Here is a 25,070-nt window from a genome sequence, read left to right as displayed (position 1 = left end):
CACTCGGAACAGTCACACTGGGACCGCTCTGGGACCCGCCTCCCACCAAGTGCACACTCAGACCTGGGAGAAGTCTTTATGATCCTGGGTTGGTGATTATTTCCTGGATATGACACCAGAAGCACAGGCAACAATGGAAAAAACAGATCAAACTTCATCAGAATTAAAAATTTTGTGCACCAAAGAACACTACAAAGACAATGAAAAGCGAAGCCACAGAATGGGAGAAAATATTTTCAATTTATATATCAGATACAGGATCCACGTCCAAAATATATAAAGAACTCTTATTAGTCACCAACATAAACCAAATAACCCAATTCACAGGTGGGCAATGAGTCCAACGGGCATTTCTCCAGAGAAGAGAATGGCCCGGAAACACGTGAAAGCATGTCCGACATCACTCATCATAGGAAGATGCCACCGAAACAGCAGGAGATGCCACTTCACACTCACTGGACAGCTACTATCAAGAAAATGGAAAATACAAGGCTTGGGAGGACGCAGACAGCCTGGCACCCTCATGCGCCGCCGGTGGGGATGTGAGATGGTGCGGCTACTGGGGACAACAGTCTGGCTGTTCCCCAAAGGGTAAACATAGTTACCATGTGACCCAGCAATTCTACTCCCAAGATAAATGAAAACACACGTCCACACAGTTTTGTACATAATGCTCATGACAGCCTTATTCACGGCAGGAGGATCGGGAAAACAGGCCAAGTGCCCATTGAGGGATGACGGATAAACACAAACCCTGGTGTATACACACGGGGGAGGCTCCTCAGCCTTCTGAGGAATGATGGCCATGATGTTTGCACAACGTGAATGTACTTCAGGCCAGTGAGCTGTGTGCTCAGGAATGGCTAAGACGGTCAGTGTCACGGTCTGTGTACTTCACCACAATAAAGAATACCTGCACAGGTGGGGCAGTGCCCTCCTAAGAGTACCGACTGATGGGTTTTCAGAACTCGGGGACCACCTCCACGACAAAAGAGGGAGCGTTCTTGGTGTCATTCTCAAAGCAGGAAAGAGGAAAATAATAAACTCAACCAGAATCAAACTACTGACACCATGGCATTTTATCACCCATAAAGCATTCTGAAAACAAAGACTTCCAGATACAACATGTTTTAAAACTTTATAAAAATATATAACAGCTTCAAACTATACAGTTCATTCAATTTAACAGAATGTCCATTTTCAACTTTTATAAGAATCACAAAAAGAATTACTGGGTAGTAATTCAAGACATATGCAATTTTTAAAAAGTGAAAATTATATATCAGATACAGGATACACATCCAAAATATACAAAGAACTCTTATTAGTTCTATTTAATTTTATCACAATTTCTCATGTAAAGTTTCAGACGACATCTTCCCAGTATGTATAAATACATCAATAAATAATGTGGCAGAAACGGCTTCACAGTTCCCACCCAGGCTTTGGGTCACAAAATTATAGGGAATTTCATCTTCTTTGAAGAAAGGAATTAAGTCTCTGTCCATTTCACATTTCTCTTCTATATTTTCTTGTTAAATATTAGCTCTTCTTAAGTACGTAGATGTACTTATTTTATTCACTATTGTTCCCAGGAAGGATATGTGTGATCCAGTAATTAAAGAAAGCTGAGATCACTCTGACATGGTCTGCAAGGGAAAAAACAAAACAAAACAAATTATCAATTATGTTGTAGATAATACCCTTCAGGCCCAAAATGAACCATGAAACAATCTAACAAAACACAACTTTGGTATAAAGATAACGCTGACAGCTACCTCCACATCGTGACTCACACATTACATAACAAATATGACAGAAAAGATGGATAAACTCCGAATATTTATATTTTACTTGGGCGTGAGCCCCATAGGTTTACGAGTCCTCTGAGCCTGAACTGCAGAATATCCCAGTATAACATTAATGTTTAACGTCTGAGCTCAAAGAAAACCATATACCAATGGAAATGAAGTGGGAATAGAAATTTAGGTCAAAGATGAACAAACTAGCGAGTGAGAGTAGAATTCTAAGTGAGATGATGATGTGATAACACAGCATTCAAATTTCGCAAATGCCAAGGCTGTGCCAGGAACAGCCAAACACAGCATATTCCATGGGTAACCTGTCTCGGACATCACCTGCCCCCTTTCTGTGTCAGGGCAGCTACAGCCAGCAGTCAGGCTGCATGACTGTGAAGACACGGGGATTCACCAACAGTCGGGTCTTCTGCTCGTGAGGCTATGAACCGTGGAGGGCACGAGGCAGCCCCCCCTCACCGGGCTCAGGTCCTGGGCTGCCCAGGGGCTGCTCGTCGCAGACACTGGGGACCGCTGGGAGGGGTCCTGGCCCACTGCCAAGTGCAAACAGAGGCCTGCCTGCAGAGTGCTGTCCTGCCCCAGGCCAGCTGCCCAAGCCCTGCAAGCCTGGTTTCCTCTGGGGAGGGGACCACAACCTCACACATGCAGAGGGTCAGAGGAGCGTCACCGTGCTTGGAGCGTGGTAAACATTCAGTAAATGGCGGCTGGCATGTATGATTTGTGTGTGTACATGTGCACGATGACACGTAGTACGTGAGTGAGGGGCCAAAGTCACCGAGCATGGGCTCTGTGCTAATGCTGTGAGAGCACGTGCGCCACACCTGTGAATGGCTGTCTGTGGTCCTGGTCAAATGAACGCCCATGAATTAGAAAAATCATTTACTGAGCCAGCAGAGATAGAGGAGTTACTACCCTCTACCTACCTTTAAATCACTATTATCTCCATGCCTGTCCAGCCGGGTGGACACACTTCTACCAAGAAACCTGAGCTGGTTTCATAAAAGGGAAACCACCCAAAACCTGATAAAATCCTCACCAGTCGTATCTGGTATTTGAAAACAAAGGTTCGCCATTTGCAAAATTTTATTTTACAACATAACTTGACCTAGAAAAACTTTAAAAGGATATCGTACATGAAGTAAAGGAGATTCTGTTTTTATAGAAAAGTGCGTCATTTGTAAATTTTCGTTCTGCGGACTGCTGGAAGTAAGTGGCGCTTCACAGACTGAACCTGTCCCAGGATTTTAGCACAAGGAACCCAGAGAATCATTTCTGCTAAGTCTCTGATCGCTGCTAAAGTTTTCTGCTGCATTTCAGAGCAATGCATCAGAAAAGTCTTCAGTGTGAGAAACACAACAAAAGTTAAAATTTTACAGGATTTATTTTCAGTCTCACAAACCCTTGGCATTAGTGTAACGGTAAAACTGGCTTCGTGCTATTTGAGCTAAAACCTCACTGTTGGACGCTAAGTGTGTTTGTTGACTGCCTGACGACCAAGCCAAGGGAAGAGAAGCAGGGCGATCGCGGGTGGCAGCCGCCGGCCCTGCCGGGTGGGCTGCACTCAGCCTTATTCCCACCAGCCGCCAAAACACCAGCTGGAAAAGTGGCGCCTCTGGGCCACCTCCTCCTGCAGTCCCACTTCCTGTGACCCTCGCAAGCACCTGTTTCCTCTGCCCTCTGGATCCCGGCCTGATAAAGCCCACGGCCCCACTGCATCGGTCCCCACCCACACCTGCTCCTCCCACGGGCAAAAGCGGGGCATGGTCTCTGTCCCCTCCCTGAGATGCGACCGCACTGCTGCCTGAGCACGACGGCGGGGACGCTTTGCGAGGCGCGGTGGGACCTGTCGCCTGACGCCCTGCAGCAGCCCCGGTTCTCTCAACACAGCAAGCCCCCAGGACCAGCGCCCGCGTCCGGCCACACTCCTCGTCCACAGTGGAGACGCTGGGCTGCGGGCGTCGGCCTCGGCCTCGGCGCGAACAGCGCTTCCTGCATCCCGTCCTGCTGCCCGGGGACGCGACGCTGGGCGCAGCGCACGGCCCAGGAACCCAGACCCCAGGCCGGGCCCCTCAGCGACCAGGGCACAGCCGCGGGGCAGCGCCGGCACTTGGCCAGCGAGCTGGTGGGCATTCCTGGGCAGCTGCCCGTCCCCGGGCCCAGCACCTCCTCGCCCTGCGCGTTGCCAGCCCCGCGCTCACCGGCCAGTCGTCCAGTGCCGACTGCGGCTGCTTCCTTCGTTTCACCCGAGTCGCCATCGGCGTAGCAAATACCTGAGTCTTGACTCCCGCTAGATTCGGTTTCTGAGGACAAACACCAAGCACCACACTCCTCCGAGCGTCCCTCAAAGTGACCTGCGGAACCTCTGACATTCGGCTGAGTGTCACCTGCCTGTCAGCGCCGCGCAGGGAAAGCGGTGCCAGAAAGGTGCTCGGGGCCCACATGTGCCCCCGCGCGGCCCACCCGCGGGAAGGGAAGACGCGCAGGCGGCCACGTACCGGGCGGCAGGGCGCAGCGCCCGGGCAGCGCGTCCAGGGCGCCCCGCAGGCTTTCCGTGTCCCGCAGCAGCAGCAGTGCCTTCAGGCGGCCCAGCGCCAGCAGGTCCGAGGGCGCCACGCTGCCGGCTTCCAGGCATCGGAGCAGCTCCTCGGTGGTTTCCACGGAGACAGGGTCAGAGTCCTTGGCGGCACCTAAAGCAGGTGGACACTTTATTGTCGTGAACCGAAGATACGCCTGTCTCTTACTGTGCACTAACCGAGAGCCTCGTGTCTAGTTAGACGAGGTGTCTGCGACACAAGGGACCGCCAGGACAGGCAGTCAGGGCAGGACGCGGCGAGGGGAAGGAGAACGCCGCTGGGGAGCGCCGGTGCGGGCTGGCAGCCGCCGCGTGCACCCGGGCTTGTAAAACAGCCTCTGATCGCGCGTGCCACCGAAGTCAGGAACGGAGCGCATGGACCGGACAAGGAAGCAGCTCTGCCGACTGGGGCCAACATCCGCACACACCAGGGACAGCAGGGACCAGGTGGCCCCTGAGGTGGCTCCTGTGTAGGCACCGCCATCCTCTGCCTCAGTCTCACCACTGAGCTGCGTGCTGCACACGTGCTGTGTTGCATTAGCCCTGCCTGCAGTTCACAGGACTTTCCGAAGCTGACTTTGTGGCCTTGACCAACTTTGAAAACCTCATCTCCTTAAACGTCACTCCTGTGCCACCATCTGCCCGGGTCTGTGGCCCGCGTCCCACGTGGCTGTTACTTGCCACCTCCCCCTCCTTCATTCTGGTTCTGCCTGGGGCCCATCTTCCCAGTTACTCTCTCATACTGTTTAAACTCATCTTTTGAGGTCTTAGTTTCAGTTATTCCATTTCTCAGGCCTAGAATTTCCATTTAATTATCTTAATAAATTCAAATTATCTGGTGAAATCCTCCAATCGCTTTGTTTTTGAACATCAGAATCACAGCTACTTCCAATTGCTTGTCTGGCAGCACCTTCCACACTGTTCGCTCTTTCTGCTTTCCTTTTCTCTCATGGCTCTGGCTATGTGCTCCCGTGTCTGGCAGGCCTGCCTCATTTTATCGCATGAACACAGGCAGCAGTTCTGGCTAGTGGCATTTCCCAGCAGAGAGGGTCCCCTGCCTCTGCTTGGCAGCTCGACAGGGGGACGCCAACCTGACCCACCGCGGCCGTGCTGATGGGGAGTGGGCTGCGTGTGTGGAGCCGCTGTCTACCTTGGGTCCACCCGCTCAGAGCTCGTGGGCCACCTCTGCCACGCTCGGAGCAGAGCTCCTCGTGCTGCTCTCAAGCGTCGGGTCAACCCTTGTGGGCTCCGGACTCATGTCTACGGTGGATTCAGAAGCTCCCTGCACAGCTTCAGGATTTGGCAATGGCTCTGAAGGGAAGATGACAATGTCGGTTCTAGTCCCGCCAGCCTCCGGCCATCGTCTCTCTACACCCGTGGGGCTGCCAGAGCTCACTGGCTGGGGTGCTTCTCAGGGCCCCGCTGGCCCTCTCTCTGTCCCCTCACCCAATGCCCACACCCAGAACTGCCAACACCCTGAAGGGAAAAGGTGACAAACAGAACTCTGGCTCAGCTCGTGGTTTCAGTGCCTCTGGGATCTGTCCTCTCGGGAGCTTTTCTCAGCTGCTCTTAGGTCCCACAAACATTTCACACTGGCACTTTAGCTCTTGGCAGGGCTGCCGTCTGCCACAGCCTCTCCATCCCGCGCAGACCTGAGTCCTGCTTCTGCTCTGCGTGTCACCACCTGTGTCTGCCTATCAGTGTCATCTGGATACTTACTATGTGTTCATTTTGTTAATACAAAGTACCGACAAACATGCACAGAGGCAGGGGTTCGAGTCACCTGTGACCATCTCCTGGTTACAACTGATCTGTTAATAGGGGCATCTCGCACCACTGTTTAAATTGTTCCTTATTTCCCAGACTGTTACATGGCCAGTATTTCTCACTCTTGTCCCCAAGAACCCTCATCAGAGCCTTGCTGGGTCGGGACGAATGGACCCACCAGGCTTCCCTGAACCCGCTAGGTGTTCCGAGCACCTTTGTCTTGTGACTGTGTGGGCTGAGCCAGCACCTGCCTCTTCCTGGTCAGTCAGCTGCTAGTGAAGCTGGATACAGTGTAAGGAATGATCACCCGTTAGAATACATTGGCTTTTATTTTCAGCTCCTAATCAACACCAATAGTTACGCAGACCCTCACTGACAAATCTCAAGTGAGTACGTTGTACGTGGGGGAGTGAGAGAAATGTATCCTAAGGTGAGAGCTCGTTTACGTCTCTATCAGATGAAGAAAATGAACGAGCTCATCAAAGCCATCGATCTGGGTTGACTTTTCTTTTCTTAAGAAACAGAGCTGATTCCAACATAGTCCAAAACCGCGCGTGGGAAGGAGGCCACGCCCACACTGGGAGCCCCGCCTCTATGGCCGTTGGTGGCTTTTCCCGGCTCTGCCCCGGGCTGAGAGCCAGTCAGCTCTTCGGGGAGAAAAACTTAAATATTCTGATATTTGCCTCAAAACTCATGACTTATTTTTACTATTGAATACTTTCATGTTTTGTATTTTAAACATTTAAATACTATATTTGCTCATCTTTCCAAATAAGTAGATGCCATTATTCAAAAGAAAAACAGGAAAAAACATACCATCATAAAAATAAATTTCTTGTGTTGACTTCAGAAAATCTAGGATACCATCTGCCTTTTCATTGGTGCCTCCACCACCTTCCTTCTCGGCGTCGCCCTCGGCGCCCGCGACGTCCGGCTCCTCGGCGTCCCCCTCAGGGGCCGTGACCTCCTCTCCATCACTGTCCCTCGTGTCTCCTCGCTCACTGCTGCTATCCTCGGGCTGGTACGTGAAGCTGACACCAGAGGCTCTCGTCAGTAAGCCAGCTGCTTTCTTCCTTTTGATTTGCTGTTTCTTTTTCAGTTTCCTTTTTTTATTTTTGCTTATTGTGGGGCCACCTGTGTGCCGTGGCTGCAGTTTTTCTTGTAAGAGACTCTGTTGTTTCTCCAGTTCTGCTCGTTCCATAGGAACATTATTGGGAATTTTTAATTTTTTCCTTGATTTAGGTTTTCTAATTCTTCTTCTCTTTGGTTGATCATGAGGGCCTTGATCTATAAAAACAAAAATTCACATACAACCATTTTCTGTGTAATGAAACCATCACAAACATATTCGGCTATAACACATTTTCCTTTAGGATCTTGTAATTTTTGTAGAAAAGGCACTTAAAATATTTACTGTAGTGATTCTCAGCTGCATGTCATCTAATTACACGACCAAGGACTCTGGGCCTCACGTAAAACAAGTTAAGAGCCTATGTGTTCTTAAAAAGAACAGGCACGTGCGGGTGTGTTAACAGTCACAGTTGTTACAATCATGACACATGGTGTGTTTTTAAGGACGTAGGAGATGTTGCCATTATATTGGGAGTAAAATTTCATTCCTATGGCCGCCCCATACAGTCAACCAACAGACGGTTCTAACAGCAGCATGCGCTGTGGTCACTGGGGCCTCAGTTGCACCATCTGCCTGCCTTCCCTAATTCCCAGTCGGGGTAAGAATTGGGTTCTAAACAGTGTGCTGCGGCATTACCATCCCCATTCTGGGCCCTCCAAGTCACTACAGGGAGCTGAGTTAGCTGCGGTCACTCTGTCATCTGGCTCCCGTCTTTGCTGCCACTGTAACCAGCCTGATGTGCCAGAAAAGCACCCAGCTACCAGCCTCCACAGAACAGAGAACCAACCGTTTCCACAGCCTCACCCACCTGTCTTTGCTAGACATTCGTGGCCCCGCCACTGCCTCCCAAGTTCGCCAGTGGGTTCTCACAGTCATCAGAGGAAAGTCATTAACATGGCAGCTTGCAGCGGTCACTGTTTGGACTTGGGGTGTTCTGAGGGTCACTGCCCCTGGGCTCAGTTTGGTCACCTCAGATACTGGACAGGAGTAAAGTGTGTGAACTAAGGCAGCCTGGATCCCTCAGCCTGGACAGTCCCGCGCCAAGCAGCAGAGCTTTACGGAAACAACTGAAATCTTTACTTTGATATTCTTTCCTATTCTTTCAAGGCCCTGCCCCTCAAAAACAAGGTTCTTTTACAACATGAAGTACCTTTAGTGCTAATTTTCCATGATTTTCATATCTTGTCAGTTTGGCCCTGACCTTCCATTTCACAACAGAACTGGCGGTGTAGCTCCTCCAAGTAACTCTCCAAGACCCAGAGTCCAGAACATTCCGTCTTCTCCCACCTATCACAGCTCACCTTCTTCATACCCTCAAGCAAAGAAACGCTATGGGAAAATTTATATTAGGGAACCAGAGGTTTGACTATTTATAATCTGAGAAGCACACTAATTTTGAAAAGCTGCCATCCTCAAAACATACCTTTCAGACACACTAATTTTAAAAATAACCACAATTTGTGAAAATTCTCCCCGCTACTCTCTGGCACCTACGTGGTGAAGAACTGCCGTAGAAATAGTTAGATACCCAAAATAGCCAGTCTCCAGATTATTCCAATTCTCGCAGCTGTACCACATTACATTAAATAAGCTCAGTATTTCAAAGGGACTGAGAGTTTATTCTACATTCAGAGCTCGGGCTACAAATGCACGTGATAATTATCCTCAGCTCCAGAGGACCTCTAGATGCTAAATAAAACACTAACCATATGCATGGTTGATCTAAACCATGCATATGAGGGCCAGTTGTTAAAATACAATGATATCAGATGCTTCAAATTACTTCGTCTACTGTTTGCCTCAAATTCAGGACATTGTTGTTTTGCACTAACCCGTACACATATTGTTGCAAATGGTTGGATTTGCTTATTTCTCCACTGTGCACACAATGTGTGTGTGTATAACGTCTTCTTTATCCATCCATTAGTTGAGACTTTCTTAGGTTGCTTCTGTATCTTGTCTATTATGAATAATGCTGCAATGAACATGGGGGTGCTGGTATCTCTTAGAGACCCTGTTTTCATTTCCTTCTCATAAATACCCAGAAGTAGAATTGTTGGAGCCCATGGTAATTCTATTTTTTATTTTTTGAAAAACCTGCATACTGTTTTCCACAATGGTTGCACAACCCACCTCCCCAACAACAGTGCACAGCGTTCCCCTTTCTGCACATTCTCACCAACACTTCTTATCTCTTGTCCTTTTAATGGTGGCCATTCTGACAGGTGTGAGGTGACAGCTCACTGTGGTTCTGATTTGCACTTTCCTGATGGTTAGTGATGTTGAGCACCTTTTTATGTACCTGTTGACCATCTGCGTGTCTTTGGAAAAGTGTCTATTCAGTTCCTCTGTCCACTTTATATGTATTTGTTTATTTCCCATGTTGACAGATGCATGCAGCTGAGGCAGGTGTTCTAAGTGCGAAGGTTATTGGTTATGAAGAGAGAGTGACCCCATCTCCACTGTCCCTCTCAGCTACCTGCACTCAACCCATGAGAAAGGAAAGGTTTTCACATAAATAAATGTTTTAAGTCGCATTTCAATAAATCAGCAGAATGAAAATGAACAAACTACTAATTTGACCCCGACTTTATCACACCCTTGAGCAAGCGTGACATGTGTAGACTGTGGCCCCCGCCCCCGGCTCTGCTTGGACTCTGGCTGCTTTGGCGAAAAGCATACCTTCTTCATCAGATGAGCTGGAAGGCCCAGCTAGGCACTGCAGTGATCCCCCGGAAGGCTCCACCATGCCGTGGACCAGGCTTTCTGCAGGCCAGGCGGTGCCAATAAGGTCTGAAACCCATCTGCCTCAGAACCAAGGCCCAGCTCTGCCACAGTACATTGAAAGGATGGTATTTAATGCACAATGAATCCACATTAGAAATGTGCATTAGCTCATGCTTCCAACAGCCACGAAGTTAATAACTGTTTCAACTGGTGCTTGCTATTAGAATAGTCATAACAGCTTTCCATAAAAACGACTTGATTTGAATGACTTTGCAGCTTTATCTGAACACAAAAAACGTCAATACCGCCAGAGCCACTTGTGGTTCTGAAGTAGGAGCGAGGACTGCCACTTGCCTTCCTTCTGTAAATAATTACTTGACTTGGTTCACCAAATATTGACTGACGTCTTAACTGCAGCAGGCACAATGCCCCAGGGAAGGAAAAGCTGGCGTGCTTGGGGTACACAGGCTTCACAATGAGCCCTGGGAGACGGTCCAGTTTGCTAGCCCATGGTCATCAGCCCCGTCAGAGGCATGAGAGACACCACACACGGTCACCTGTGGGCTGCAGACCTGGGCCCTTTGCTGTCTGGCAAGTCGGAGCTCAGTGGGGTGATAAGAAAAGGACGGGTTACACGGATAAGCAAGACACAGATGAGAGGGCACATCCACCTCAGCAGCAAGGCTGGGTGAAGGAGCCCCAGAACTGTCTGGGGAAGGGAAGCAGGTCAGCTCAGGGAGAGGTCCCGCGGTGGCCGATGGAGCAGCAGGCAGAGGCTCGGAGGGGACCCAGAGGCTGGGCTGGGGGCGGGGCACTGATGAAGTCAGGCCGTGGGAAGTACAGGGAAACCCGTCAGTCCTCGCAGAGCAGGCCAGCAGCAGGGCCATGTGTCAGGGCTAGTCTAGCACAACTGTCAACAATGGGAGGGGACGGGGCCCAGGGGCTCAGGGCCCCAGGAGGCCCGAGAATTCCAGGAGTGAGAGGAAGCATCTGGAGCAACAAAATGAGGCCCGATGGCACGGGGGTGGGGTGCTGCTGGGGTGGGGGGGAGGTTCAGAGACAAGCCATCCCCACTTAGGTCCCCAGCTCTCCCCCGGGCCCGTCCACAGTCACTCTGCTGAAAGCCAAACAGGGGACTCTGCGTCTCTCGTGACAACTGCGAGGGGAGTGCCTGCACTGGACCCCATGTTCTACCTGCGAAGGAGAGAGTCACTGATGACAGAAGCGGCCGAGCGAGAAGCCATCGTAATGTGGTGGGGGCTTTAGAGAGGGACGTAGAGCCAAAACGGCAGTTAGGTTCCGGGTACGCTGAGAAATGCAGGCACAAAACCGAGTTCTCACTTGGGCTCAGCGAGGCCGCAGCCTGCGTGGCACGTGGCAGGGATGAAGGGAGACGCTGGGAGGCGCCCGGGGGGCAGAAGACACACCGACTGGCCACCAGGCAGGTTCAGCGCAGGGGCGGGTGACTAGGAAATGCAAACTCCAGACACCTCTTGCTCTGCAAGCCATTATTATGTTATGGTAACTAAAACCACAACCACAGTAATATGTTATAATAACCTAGAAAAAGCAGGGACCTCCAAGAGATAGACCATGGAAAAGTCACAGAGGTGTAAGTGGTCACAGTAGACGGTATTACTCAATCAATTTAGCGTTAAGCACACTCTACTGTAGAAAAAACACCCATGGACGAGGACGGCAGAGGGCGGTCGCCCAGAGGAGGGGGAGCCACAGCCTCCTGGGTAACAGGCAGACGCTGCAGATGGTTCCTGTAACAGTCTCACCTACAGATAAAGAAACGGGGAGCAGCTTACTCGCAGCTTTAACAGTTCCCTGAACCTGGGTCTTAACCCAGGGCGCCCCCAGTAGCAGAGACAACAGTGCTCAGAAGAGGGTGTGGTGGTGGCCAGACCACCCCCCAAGAGAGAAGACACTGAGCTCATAGCTTGCAACATGGAGGAAAGGGGGGGGGACACTGCAGGAGGCTGGGAGGACGGCCTCACCCACACCCACTGCTCAAGAGAAGACAGAGCCCTGCATCCAAGGCTCTGCCAGGTGCTTCTTACTCCAGACAGTGGGGCCGTCTCAGCGGGTGGACATCCCAGGAGACCAGCAACCTCACCGGCGGCTCTGCTGCTGTTACTGAAGTTGTAAGCGTGGAGACTACATGCTGCCAGACTTCCAGCCCCATCCAGCTTTGGTGTCTACTAAAGTTCATTAAGTGTGTTACAAAAACTGAAGACAAGTGGGAGCCACCATGAAACACACAGAGATCAATTCTGGGAAAGGCCAGAGAAACGTAGCGAGTGACGTGAGGTGCTGCTAACTGATCACTTACACATGTGTAACCTGGGGTCACTCATGATGGCGCTCTTCTGAAAAGAACAGAGGGGAAAACGGAACGGGGCTGGGGGGGTGGGAGGAGGCAGCTTAGGCTCTGAAGTCCAGGCAGCCTGCACCTCCTGGAACAGTGTCACCTTCACATGTGCTGGCTCTGTGACCTGGACGGCCCCAGGGAAGGGGGTGCAAATGAGTGAAGGGAATCTTTGGTTGTCCCATCAGCTGGGATGTGAGCTACCAAACGGCCTGCGAAGAAAGCACGAGAAAGTCCTGCACAGAGAAGCCCAGCCAACTCTGAACACCAGGGGTACAGCCAGTAAGGGACACGGATCTAGAAACATTAGTGAGGAGAAGAGTCAAGAAAAAGGTGAAGCGTAAGAGGGAATTTGGTCTGTTATAAAGATGCTTTCAAAAACTATTAAGGAAAATTAATAGATAATTCAAGAAAAGGTATAGGATTTAAAAGGGTAAATCTATTGAAAAAGATGGATCGGTACCGTCCAACGCGTGTGTTTCAGGCGGGTCAAGTACTTCACGTAAACCGTAAGGGGGGCCGCAGGGCGCTCCCTTCTCCTCCGCCTCCTCCGCGCAGCTGTTTTTATTCCTCCCATTCGTTCTCAGGGCTGCTTGTCCCACCGGGGTGAAGGTCTTTCCTCACTGATTTGCTATTTTTAAGGAGATTACCTTTTATCTGCCATGGAATGTGCAACTGTCATTTCTCATTTTGTTGCTTTGTTTTCCAACCTTGTTTTCAGTGCCTTTGCCATTAAAAAAAAGTTTAAAATTCTCTGTAGTGAAGCCTGTCAGTTCTTAGGTTTACAAAGAATTTCTCTAACGTACAATTTTCTCACATGAAAATGTAAGACACACGTTGCCTACACAACTGATTAAAATTTAAAAGGCAAAAAATGACCAGGCCACGGAGGAGAGTGAATTTCCCGCGACAGCCTTCAGGAATGTGAACCGACAGCTTTGCTTACGTCTGTCCAGGAGCCTTACATCCAGGCACAGGTCTGCTTCTGTGCGAATATTCCCACTTCCAGGTTATGTCCAGGAGGTAACTGACCAGCGCACGTATGCACCATGGTGTTTAGGTGCGAGGTGTATACTCAGTGCTGACACAGAAGCCTCTGGAGGACTTTCAATAGGGGACAAGGGGAGGCTAGATATAAACAAGCTGCTTCCCTAAAACAGATTTCAGCTATTTAACTAAATGGTGTCAATACACATATATGCACTGAAAGGGAAATCCTCTGTAACATACCGACAGCAAAAGTGGTTTATAACACAGCGTGCAGACAGACCGCAGCACGGTGCCCAGGAGCTGTGGGTGTGGCACCCACGGGCAGCCTTTAGGGGCGTTTGCTGAGCCGTGTCTGCTGCTCTTAGGTGATGTGTTCCTTCCTTTGCGTGTCCTATAAAGCTTGACTTTCTACAATAAGATTTCTGTGGGAAACAATAACAGTTCTTTTCATTGGAGAAAAACTAATAATCCCACAGGTCGGTGTGTACAGGAAGTCCCCTTCCTAAAGCTCGCCAGCTTTTCAGTTTATGAAAACTGAGGCCCCCGTTTCTGTGTAGACGTGTACGGGTAAGACCTCCACGTGGAGGTCCCACAATTTCCTCCAAAGCTGCTGAGATCACTGCCACCAGGGCGGGAGGGGCCACGGCCGGACAGAGGACGCATCTCTGGCTGCATGGAGCCCGCCGCCTGTGTCACGTTCATCTTTCAGACCAGCACTTGTTTAGAAGAGAAGGAAGGCCACTGTGTCTGAAGGGGAGAAGGAAGAGGCAGCTAATAAGTATTTACTGTGATTAAGGGAGAAGAGGAGATAAGCATGTAGAACGTGGTGGGAGAAGCGTGTTTAACTAAACTAGGCCAATGCACCATGACCTGCCCTGTGACAGGCTCACCTGGATTTGCAGTAACGCAGCTGCAAGACACAGCTCAGCAGCTGCTACAGGCTCAGTGTTGGAGCTCAATTTTGAAACTGTGAGGCCACAGTTACAGTTCTGTTTCTAAGGAGACGGACAGGGGTTGCGAAGGCTGTTGCTCTCTGTAGACAAGCTGAATTCTTGGTTCCGCTACCCAAAGGCATTTCAAAATGTGGGACAGAAGGAAGCAATGTGCAAAACAGTAATCAAGCCACAAAGATACCAATGCGTTTGTTACTAACTGGCACTCCAGGAGGCTGACCGAGCACAGAACCTTCCCGCAGGGAGGAATGAGGAGACGGTGGGGGTGCAGAGCTTAAAGCGGGGACCTGGAGAAGACTGGAATTCCACAAAGAAACGCAGTGGCTGCGGGGAGTTTAAAGCATACACAGAAAAGCAGCTGCGTGAGGCAGTGGGGACGCGGCCCTGAACCCAGTTCTCAGTGCGGCGCTGCCTCGCTGGCCCCCAAGGACAGTGTAAGGCAGTCCCGCTTCCCACTCGCTCCGCCCAGGCCATGTCGGTGCCTGCGCAGTGCAGCCCCAGGCGGCACCGGGGCGCTCCCCGCGGCGCTCAGCCCAACCTGTCTGCACACACGACAAGGAAAGGGGCAGCCCTCGGGGCCGTAGGGACGTCTGAGGAGCAGGTCAGACTCCTGGTCAGACTTCAGGAGACCTAAAGACAGTGGAAGACTCGCGGCCACAAGAAATGAGCGCGGCAGGCAGCTCTTGGGACAATACTTTGGATTTATGTGACTCTGCGCGACTTTACCAGCCTGTACTCTTACAAACGTCCCCACCGCTGGCTCTCGCTCCAGCAGGCCCACCACAGCGGAGGCACAGATCGCCGGCAGTGGGCACCTTCACCTCTGCGTGGGAAGCACCTCAAGGTCAAAACCAAGGCCACCCAAAGGGCGGCGTCCACAGCAACCCCAGTCCCGCATCCGATCTGGCAGCAAGTATCACATTCAGTTGCTGAGGAGTCAGAAGGGACAGAGGCCGAAGGTGCCCTTCACCTCACCCTCCCAGATGTCACCAAATCTGACAGTCACACCTAGGAACCTGTCACTGTGCTTCCTTCCCTCTATAACTGACTGGGGGTCAGGTCACGTCGGTCCCTCCTGCTAGGGGGCCTCCCTTGTCCAGCCTGCCCCCAGAGCTGCCCAATCTCGACTCCAAAAGGCCGTCTGCTCTTCGAATTCACGGTGGCCCCGCTCGGTACAGCTTGGGTCCAAGATCCTTCCCACACCGCGTCCCTCAGCAACCGCACACCCGGCAACAGTCAGCTCGGCCACCGCGCCACCGCGTGGCTGGCTCGTCCGCCTGAGCAGGCACGCATGCACAGCGCGTCCAGCGTCCTCGGCGGGCGGACCTAAAGCCCCTTCCAGGTGCTGACCACCTCGGGCTGGACAGCAGGTCAGATGGCGCGCGTGTGCCCTCCCTCTGCACACCTGGGGCTGCGCCCAGGCTCCCTCTGTTTTACACAACTTTCCAGCTCAGTGATGTCACCTCCATGTGCTCTCCTGACCGGGATGAGCCCCAACAGGGCCCTGTTTGCCCACGTCCTGTTCCCAGGGCCTGAGCACACAGCCCCGCACGAACCCGGCACAGGCTCTCATCAGCGTGAGCTGGCGCTTGAACTGTCTACTTCCAAAGGCGCAGCTTAGAAGCATCGTCGTCTGAGGGCCTACACTTGGAATAAGTGAGCGAAGCAGGGGGAAGGTGCCTGTCAGAAGATGGAGGAGACGACTGAGACTAACGAACAGCAATAAAAGTGAGGGCTGAGCTTCCTGTCCGCCAATGGCCAACACAAGAAGAGCATGTGGTAATACACCTCTTATCCAAAGGCAGAGGACACCAGCTCATGGCAACCAACACTCTCTGGCACTGAACTCTACAAGGAGCTTCTTCACGTGGAGTTTTATACAAATGTTAGCAATGCAGACTGAGTGTGGAACAAGCTTTCAAATGATAGTTTTACAAAAACAAGCTAAAAACACCTGTCTGTGACTTTAATTAACCTACATGAGAAATGAGTGCTCAAAATGAAGCTCCGGTGATGTTTTTACCAGACATGTAGTGACAAAGCAGGAAGTCAGAGAGACAACATACTAGAAAGCCACTTTCCTAACATTCAAATGAATTAAGATTTAGAGTATAGAGTTTCTTAGTTTATATTCGTTAAAAATCACCTAGGAAAACTTTATTTCAACACTGCACATTCCTCTTAGGAAAGTTTTGAAATGAAAAATGAGAGCAGGATGAACTGCCACTTCACTTCGAGGTGAAAGTCTAACATGCAGCGTCAGCACCCACCCGAGTGTGGGACGACTCAGGCCGCTATTTTCCCCCACTCATCAGATAAGTACCAGCAACGTAGACGTGCCATTCCGTGTTCCACAAAAGGGATGCAAAATAAGTTACTTCCATGAATACAAAATTGATATGTAATCTCAGAAACTTTGAAAGAATAGGAAAACCAAGAAAAAAAGTTCTACAAAACCAAGACAAGTGCTGTAACATTTTGACGTATTTAACAGCTGACTTCTAATATATTAACAGCTATCGCTAGAATCCCATGCCAACTTTCTGTCTCCTCCCATCCTAAATACTTTTTCCCGTTACTGCAAGTTCTCTAAAATCGTTTTTAATGACCGTAGAACACATGACAGTCCACTGTGTGGCGATGCAGTGACATGCTCACTAACCCTCTACACATTTAGATAAAGTTAATTTACAGTACTGGGCAACTGGGCAACTGCTTCTCCTGGAAGGTATCACCTGTCCTCCCCCCAACCCCCCCTGCCCCCAAGAGGACTGACTTTACCTTCCACGTCATCACTGCTGGAGGAGTTCTCAGCACTCGTGCAACTGTGTGGCTCCGGGGGACCAGGAACGTACCCCTCTGGGGGCAAACTCACAGTGTAGAGCCGCCCTCCAGGCTGGACGTCAGTGTCGCCGCCTGCAGGAGAAACGGGGAACAGCGGGCTGGCCAATACTGCACGCTGATCTGACCGACTGGCCCTCGGGTGCTGTCTGAGCAGATTCGCCTAAGACATGAAATCAAACAGCTCCATAAAATCTGGCCACTATTAGCAACACTGATTTTAACACACCAGGCATTTTGCCAGAAGAGCAAGGCAGCTATATAATCAGCCAGGAAAAACGAAGGATTTACGATGATTTAAATTCACCTAAAGTTACTTATGTAAACTTCTAGGCTTTTATAAAACACAACTCATTCTTGAGTAGGAAGCAGAAAAAATACTCCACAAAACATACCCCTCATTATCACAACGTGAATCTCTTAACATTTTGGTGCATAATCTTCTGGAACTTTCTCTCCATATGTGCTAACAACCCATATATATTCTGTGTGTACAGAGACACAGACACACACACACGTGTCGTAAAGGGATCATGCTACACATATTACTATTTAATTACACATTTATATATTATACATGGGTATACGCGTATCATTCAAAAGTGAATGTGGTATGATAAAATCCTAGTTAAGATGTATTCCAATGTACAGCCTTTTACTGGCTACATCACAATCCGTGTAACTGGCAGGTTGTAATGTAAGCTCCACAGCTCCACTGGCACGAACAGCTAGTGACACCGTCCTGGCTGTACACGACCCTGCACACCCGACCCTTCAGGTCCTCAGATAAACCCCTGGGAGGCACTGGTGGCTTTTTCCTGGCTTCTCCGATACATTGTGGCCTTCTCCACACTCTGTAACACCGGTAGTATCAATCTTTTTCATCTTCACATTTTCATTCAAAACACGGCAAAGTAAAGCTTCTTGCAGGTGACAAACCAAGTGGGTATCCCAATCAGTCTTCCACAGAAAAATAAGTATTTTTAAAAACAACAACAAGGACTGAACAATGTACCCACATGAGACATTTGGTGTCAAGATATTTACGTTTTGCCAGGCATTTAAACGCAGTCTCAAGTGGCTACTGAGGCCCTAAGAACCTCGAAACGCTTTGGAACTCCCCGCCATCAATACGTTTCACTTTCTTGAAGGTAGGATGCAGGAGTTCTGCTTCCCGACTTACTGTGACCCATCCAGCTGACTAATCACTGTGCCACCTGCAGGGACCAGGGCAGAGTGGAGACGTGCCTCTGAGTGGCCATCCCCATCGGGGAATAGCAACACTGGATCATTTTTCACAGAATATTTTTGGAAGCTCTTAATCAGCTAAATCTTTCTTAATAAGGACACTAAGTAGAATTTGGAAATGTCATTGTTCCCTTAATTATTAGGATGAATATAGGAGTAGCGGGGAAGCAAAGCTGAGTCACGCGATGAGAAACAGTGACGCATCTCAGAAAAAGAGCTCAGAGCGTAACCTGCTAGTGAACAACTGTCCTGTTAGGAACTAACTGTCCTGTTAGGAAACCACAGGCTGACTCCTAAGGCTGGGCTTTTAACCTGCAAGTGAGTTGTCATAGTGGGAGACGTCAAGTGAAGAAGGTCCAACAACACCCCGGGGCCTCAGTGTGCGTTCCGGAAAGTAAGGCTCCAGGTAATGCATAACAGCTCCCAGCCCCCGTCTGTCCTAGTTTCTCTGGGTGAGGACAGTTTGTCCTTTCACAAGTTAGATGTTCATGTACCGTTCAGGTGGCAAACAAGGAAAGCACCAATCACACTTGATGGGGCAGTGGCAGCCACGGGGCTCTGCACGGGGCCCTCCACATGGTGGAGACCGCGGCTGGGGGTCCCCACCGCTGACTTGGGCAGGCCCCCCAGGAGAGAGCACCCCAGAATCCCACCTCCCCTGCTGACAGGAGGCGACGTTTAAGAAGAGTCTGATTTGTTTACATCGTGGTTCTGAATTTCCAGTATGTGCTGTCACTGGCATGTTTTAGAGGGCGCTGCCACGCCACCTTGACTTAATTCTTCGACCTCCAGGAACTGTTGGGCACTGATTGTCCTGGGTTCCCCGTGCTTCACGCTGACACCCAGCCTTGGTTCTTCCCTGCGCTCACCCTCTGCCCAGGCCGAGACGCCCACCTGCCTCCCTGCCCTTGTGTTTGCCTGCAAAGGCACTCAACCCTGCTGAAGGCTGTGGAGGAGCAGGACCTGCCTCCCCCACCCCCACTCTGGGTGCTGCTGGAAAATCACATGCTGCCCAGGCCTGTCCTGGCAATGGAGTCACAGCACCGGCCTGGCTTCTGCAGAGTCGCCAACACACACTGCCGTCCTTTCAACCCATACAGACGGTTCCACCCATGTCCTCCCCACCCACTCAAGGACACGTGGATCGTGGCTGCTGGGCAGTTGGCTCCAGTTCAACAACCGCCGTCCTTGCTGCCAGAGGCCACCCCATGTCATCCGTCGCCTGGTGGCAGCAAGCCCCACGGGCCTGTGGTCTCTGTGGCTTCCCACCCTGGTGTTGGAGTGCAGGTTTGCTGTCATTCGCCCTGCTCACTGCTCTCACTGCACTTTCATTTCAGCACTCCTCAACAGCTGTCAACTCTCTCACTTGTCTCAGATCTCAGAGGATGGGTCTCAAATGTAAGTCTTGACCCCACTCCTGCAGGCGCACGCTGCTGACCCGCCAGGTGGTGCCCGTGTTACTCAGCTTGGTTGGCAGGATCCGTTCACAACGCACATAGAAATGAAAACATAACTAGATACAACTTTCATGGTCACAGACAACTCAATAAAGCAGTTAGAAGGCAGCCTGCAGCCCCACGTCTATGCGCATGCACTGTGCCTCTGGGCCGCTCTGACCGTCAGCTCTGGAACTTTGCAGACTGAGAGGTCGTGCTTCATTTCAGTATCATTCTATATCTCCAGGACTCAGGTGGTTCTTTTGCATGGCATCTGTTCCCCACTCATTTCTGTCTGTTCCCAAATTCTTTTTTTACTTAACAGAAATCATGCCATTATTGCTCTCCTGTATTTAAAATGTGCTTTTGCTTGGAAAACCAAAATAGTTTCTAGTCAGCTACTCCGCTAGTCTTTACAACTTTCTCTCCTCTACCTGCAGCCTGCAGGGATATTAACGTCACCTGGCTCCTGGATACACCATGGAGCGCTCACCTCTGTCTCTACTGCTCACCTGCCCCTCCCCCACTCCAGCGGTTAACATGGGGAGGCCCCACGGTGGGCCCCACCGCCCCGCCACTGCCCCTCCGAGGGCCTGTGTCCCGGCGAAGCACCCAGCCGCCCACCGCCCCTCGGAGCAGCGGCTCCCAGCAGTGAGCGCACACGAGGCCACTCCGTCCCAGGCTCTTCCAGGATGCGTCATCCTTTACGTCTGCCTCTAGAGGTTCTCAGTGAGGGCTCCTCTAAATAAGGCTTCTGTGACCCCCATTACCCTAATTCAGCAGTCTCCTTCTCAGCAGCTGCTGTGGACTGAACTGTGCCCCCCAAATCCACAGCTGAAGCCCTAACTCCAGGTGGCTCTATTTGGACACCAGGCCTGAGGAAGGAAACTACTGAAATGAGGTCATGAGCGTGGGGCCCTGGTCCCATAGGGCCGGACTCCTTCTAGGGAGAGGACACCAGTCCTCTCTGTGCCACGTCTGCAGGCAGAAAGCCGCCCCAGCAGACGCTGCACCTGCGGCACCCGGACCTCAGACGTCCAGCTCCAGAACCTGAGAAGTCAGGTGTGTCGTTCGTCGCCGTCTGTGGACTGTGCGCCAGCCGCTGGTGCTCAGTGTCTGCGCTTCCACCACACGCTGTGCACTGTTGTATTTTCTCGTCTTTTGTATTTACTTACTCGATGTTCTGGTGTGTCCCGGAGGAGGCAGGCCTTGTGGCCACAGGAAGTCTCCGCTGCCCTGTAATCAGCAAACGGCTGTCACCTGACATCCTGAAGGATAGAGGGCTTCTCTGACATTGGCCCCTGGTGACTCTGCAGCTGTGGTTCAACCCTGGGGCGCGTCATGCTTCGGGGACCCACGGCATCCTCTGGGAGGCACAGATCTGGAGGAGCTGGGGGCAGACACGCTGGGCTGGCTCAGCTTCCTCTTCTGGATGCCAAGCCCCAAAGGGCTGCTCTGGGGACAGTGAACGACACCTGCGAGGCTAAGCCTGTCAGGAGGGAGCAGGATTTGGGGGCCCTCACTGCTAACTGTCTAAAGCCGGTCCACAGGGGTCCCTGTGTGCTCGGTCGCCCACTTCATTCAGTCTCCCCTCAGGCCCTGGAGAGCTGCAGACCCTGCTTGCCAGCCACCGTGCCAGGCCCCGGGGGTGCTGTGACCATCACAGCCCTCGTCTTCTCAAAGGAGGGCACAAAAGCAAGTAACTGGGACCTCCCAGCGGATGCAGACAGCCAGGACGGGTGGTGACAGACAGGTGAGTCCACATACAAGGTCCAACGATTAAGTTCGCGAACCTGTTGCAACCATGTCGCTCACCTTTTTTGGTATCAGAGGGATTATTCATTAAGAATTTGTACCAACTGGACAAAAACAGGTAACCAAGCTTACTATTTAGAAGTGCTGAGAAGGCTGCGTGAAAAAGTTAGACAACATGAACTGTTTGGCAAAAATTCACGGCTCTTGCATCACGACAATGCACCAGCTCACACAGCACTGTCTGTGAGGGAGTTTTTAGTTAGTAAACAAATAACTGTATTGGAACACTCTCCCTACTCACCTGATCTGGCCCCATATAATCTCTTCCTTTACCCGAAGATAAAGGAAATATTGAAAGGAAGACATTTTGATGACATTCAGGACACCAAGGGTAATATGACGACAGCTCTGATGGCCATTCCAGAAAAAGAGTTCCAACATTGCTTTCAAGGGTGGACTAGGCACTGGTGTCGCTGCAGAGCTTCCCAAGGGGAGTACTGGGAAGGTGACTGTAGTGACCTTCAGCAATGAGCTATGTGGCACTTTTTCTAGGATGAGCTCACAAACCTGTCAGACCTCGTACACATTCCAGGGAACGGGACAGGCTGAGTCCCGAGCCTACTTCTTCTGCTTTAAGGAGTTGCTAGTAACCGGCTAAGTGAACACACACTTTCTCCTGATGGTGGCCACAGTGATCTTCAAGCCATTTTCCCAAACCAATTCTGGGTCTTCAATCCAGTATTTTAAAAAAGAACCATAAGTACAGGCCTTTGAAATGTTGAAGGAAAGCTGGTTGTGGAGTAAGCAGGAGCCCGTGCTTCTAAGACAGCAGCACTAACAATTGGTTCAGTTAGTTTTTCCTCCATGAATGGAGCTCCGTCCACACAACCAACATCAGTGCTGGGCGTTCAGACTTCTGCTCCTCGCACAGAAGGAGCCAGATGTCAGCCGCGTTCTGTCCCTGGAGAAAAAGAACTTGGCGCAGACGCCCAATCCTTTGGCCCACACACCTGCCTCCTCCTGACTGGAGGTCCTCCAGGCGACACCTCCGTCATCCTCCATCCCGGCCCCGGGTCTGCACACGCCAGCTTCTCCTTCATCCTCACCAACCCAGGCACAGAGCTCGGCCCCCTCTTTGTACAAATCGTCCACTCACCCAGGCACCTCAAAGGTTGAGTGATTTTTAAAAGATTTCAAAGACTACATTTTTAGAACAGCGTCAGGATCACAGCAAAACTGAGAGAAAGTACAGAGATTTGCCACCCCCCTCACACACACCCACAGCCTCTCGCCATCAACAGCCCCCCTGAAGGGACATTTGTGACACCTGATGAGTCTGCACTGACACGTCACCACCCAGAATCCACCATTCACATCAGGTCACTCTTGGTGTCTCTCCTTCTGTGGGTCTGGACAGATGTGTAATGACCTGTACCCACCATCACAGCGTCACAGAGGAGTCTCACTGCCCTAGACGTCCCCTGTGCTCCCCGTCTGCCCTTCACCCAACACCTGGCAGCCACTGATCTTTTCACTATCTCCATACTCGTGACTTTCCCAGAATGTCACAGAGTTGGGATCATACAGTATATAGAGGCTGTTCAGACTGGCTTCTGTCACTGTCATATACATTTAAGGTTCCTCCATGTCTTTTCACAGCTTGGGAGCTCATTTATTTGTAGCTAATACTCCACTGTCTGGATGGACCATAGTGTGTTTATCCATCACTCACTGAAGGACACTTCAGTTGCTTCTAATTCTTGGTGATTACGAACAAAGCTGCTCTAAACATGTAGATTTCACGTAGACCAGAGTCGGTTGTTTGAATAGCGACATGCGCGTAGAGGGGGATCCAGGTCATTTGCTGCACAATCTTTGCAGTCTTGGGGTCCCCAGCCCCACCTCCTATACCTCAGAGTTGTCTTATTGTTTCTGGACTCTTGGGACCCCCAAGATCCATGCTCTCAGCAACTCAAACAGGCTCTCTTCTCAAAAGGTGAGGAAAATACAGCAGTCAAGCCAACAGAGTTTGTACTGGGAAGGGGTCAGTCAGGATGTGCTGACAGACGGGTGGTCAGGGTCTGACAGGAAGAGAGTGGAGAATGACAGACACGCTGTGGGCTTCCCCACTTACCGAGATGGGGAGGGTGGGGCAGATGTTTGCTGTGGGGACTGAGATGCCCTTAGCTCACCAAGCAGAGGGACTGGCAGGCAGCTGTGTGCGCCGTGCTTTGTAAGGCACCCCAGGTAGAAAGCCCTGGGTTTCACCCAGTTGGACAACTCGGTCTGGGAGCTGTAACTATCTACATGTAAGGACTTCATCCATCAGGTAGTAACTCAATTTTTTTCCTTGAATTTTGCTGAAAGCAAAGAAATATAAAACATCTGACTTCAGAGATCTGTTACCAGCATCAGAACAATTCACTTTCTTTCCACGAGTCCAGTGTTCCCGAATGCCTTTTCTTGAGGCCCCTAAAGTGGCTTTGAGAATAGTCAGGAGGCGGATGAGAGCTGAGCTGCAGCGGGCAATGGTGGGCTGTGCGGGTAGGTGCCGGCAGCCTGAGGCCTCAGCTGCAGGGACAGACCCAGCGACGGAGTTCCGCTTCCCCACGTGGGCGCCACAGACCGTGCAAAGTGACAGGTTTCTGGGAGAGAACAATGCAGGGCTGAACACACGCCTCCACCCCTGAAACGAGGCTCATGGGTCTGAACGGCAGGCAGCACTGGTGAGAGTGCTGAGGACCGTGAGACTGAAGTGACAGCAGGGATTCCTGGGGCCCTCTGGGGGGCATCAAGGCTCCAGAACCGCTGCCACCGGGACCATCGGGACCTCGGAGAGGGGTGCAGACAGGAGGCTGGCTGAACCCTAGTCGGCCTGCTCCACACGCACACTGACGGCCACCCCAAGGCCCGTGGAGGGCAGACCCTGGGTCCTGGGGGGACCTCAGCACACTGCAGGCGTCTGTGAGTGGCTACTGGGGACAGCACCCTCTCCTCTGAGCCACTCCCAGAGCTGAGAGGTGGTAACAGAAGTGAAAATTACAGCAGGTGTGGAAGACAAAGGTGAGGGGATTGCCCAGAAAGCAGGCCAAGACTCCAAGGAATAAAACATAACTGAGGGGTCGGCCTGGTGGCTCAGGTGGTTAGAGCTCCATGCTCCTAACTCCTAAGGTTGCTGGTTCGATTCCCACATGAGCCAGTGGGCTCTCAACCACAAGGTTGCCAGTTCAACTCCTGTACTCCCACAGGGATGGTGGGTCGGCCCCTGCAACTAAGATTGAACACGGCACCTTGAGCTGAGCTGCCGCTGAGCTCCCCAATGGCTCAGTTGGTTGGAGCACATCCTCTCAACCACAAGGCTGACGGTTCGACTCCCACAGGGGATGGTGGGCTGCGCCCCCTGCAACTAGCAATGGCAACTGGACCTGGAGCTGAGCTGCGCCCTCCACAACTAAGAC

General features: G+C 51.3%; 1 protein-coding gene across 3 annotated transcripts in view; it reads right to left on the bottom strand.

The window, feature by feature from the left end:
- Positions 1-1,119: 1,119 nt before the first annotated feature.
- Positions 1,120-25,070, bottom strand: part of ERICH1 (glutamate rich 1) — a 40,743-nt gene continuing 16,792 nt past the window's right edge. For 2 of the 3 annotated variants that reach the window (XM_074329265.2, XM_088793049.1), the window contains 4 exons: positions 17,114-17,248; positions 6,973-7,443; positions 4,313-4,504; positions 1,120-1,649 (listed from right to left, as the gene is read on the bottom strand). In XM_074329265.2, the coding sequence (XP_074185366.2) occupies positions 1,576-1,649; positions 4,313-4,504; positions 6,973-7,443; positions 17,114-17,248 (872 nt within the window). In that variant the 3' untranslated portion in view covers positions 1,120-1,575. The remainder of the gene's footprint in view (positions 1,650-4,312; positions 4,505-6,972; positions 7,444-17,113; positions 17,249-25,070) is intronic. The other variant, XM_074329266.2, reaches the window with a different exon arrangement.

The sequence above is a fragment of the Rhinolophus sinicus genome, chromosome 16, assembly GCF_057876585.1.
Source record: "Rhinolophus sinicus isolate RSI-liver-muscle chromosome 16, RSI-T2T, whole genome shotgun sequence".
In the NCBI taxonomy this organism is placed as follows: Eukaryota; Metazoa; Chordata; class Mammalia; order Chiroptera; family Rhinolophidae; genus Rhinolophus; species Rhinolophus sinicus.
The sequence above is the reverse complement of the archived record's forward strand: the minus strand, read 5'-3'. Positions and strand labels throughout refer to the sequence as shown.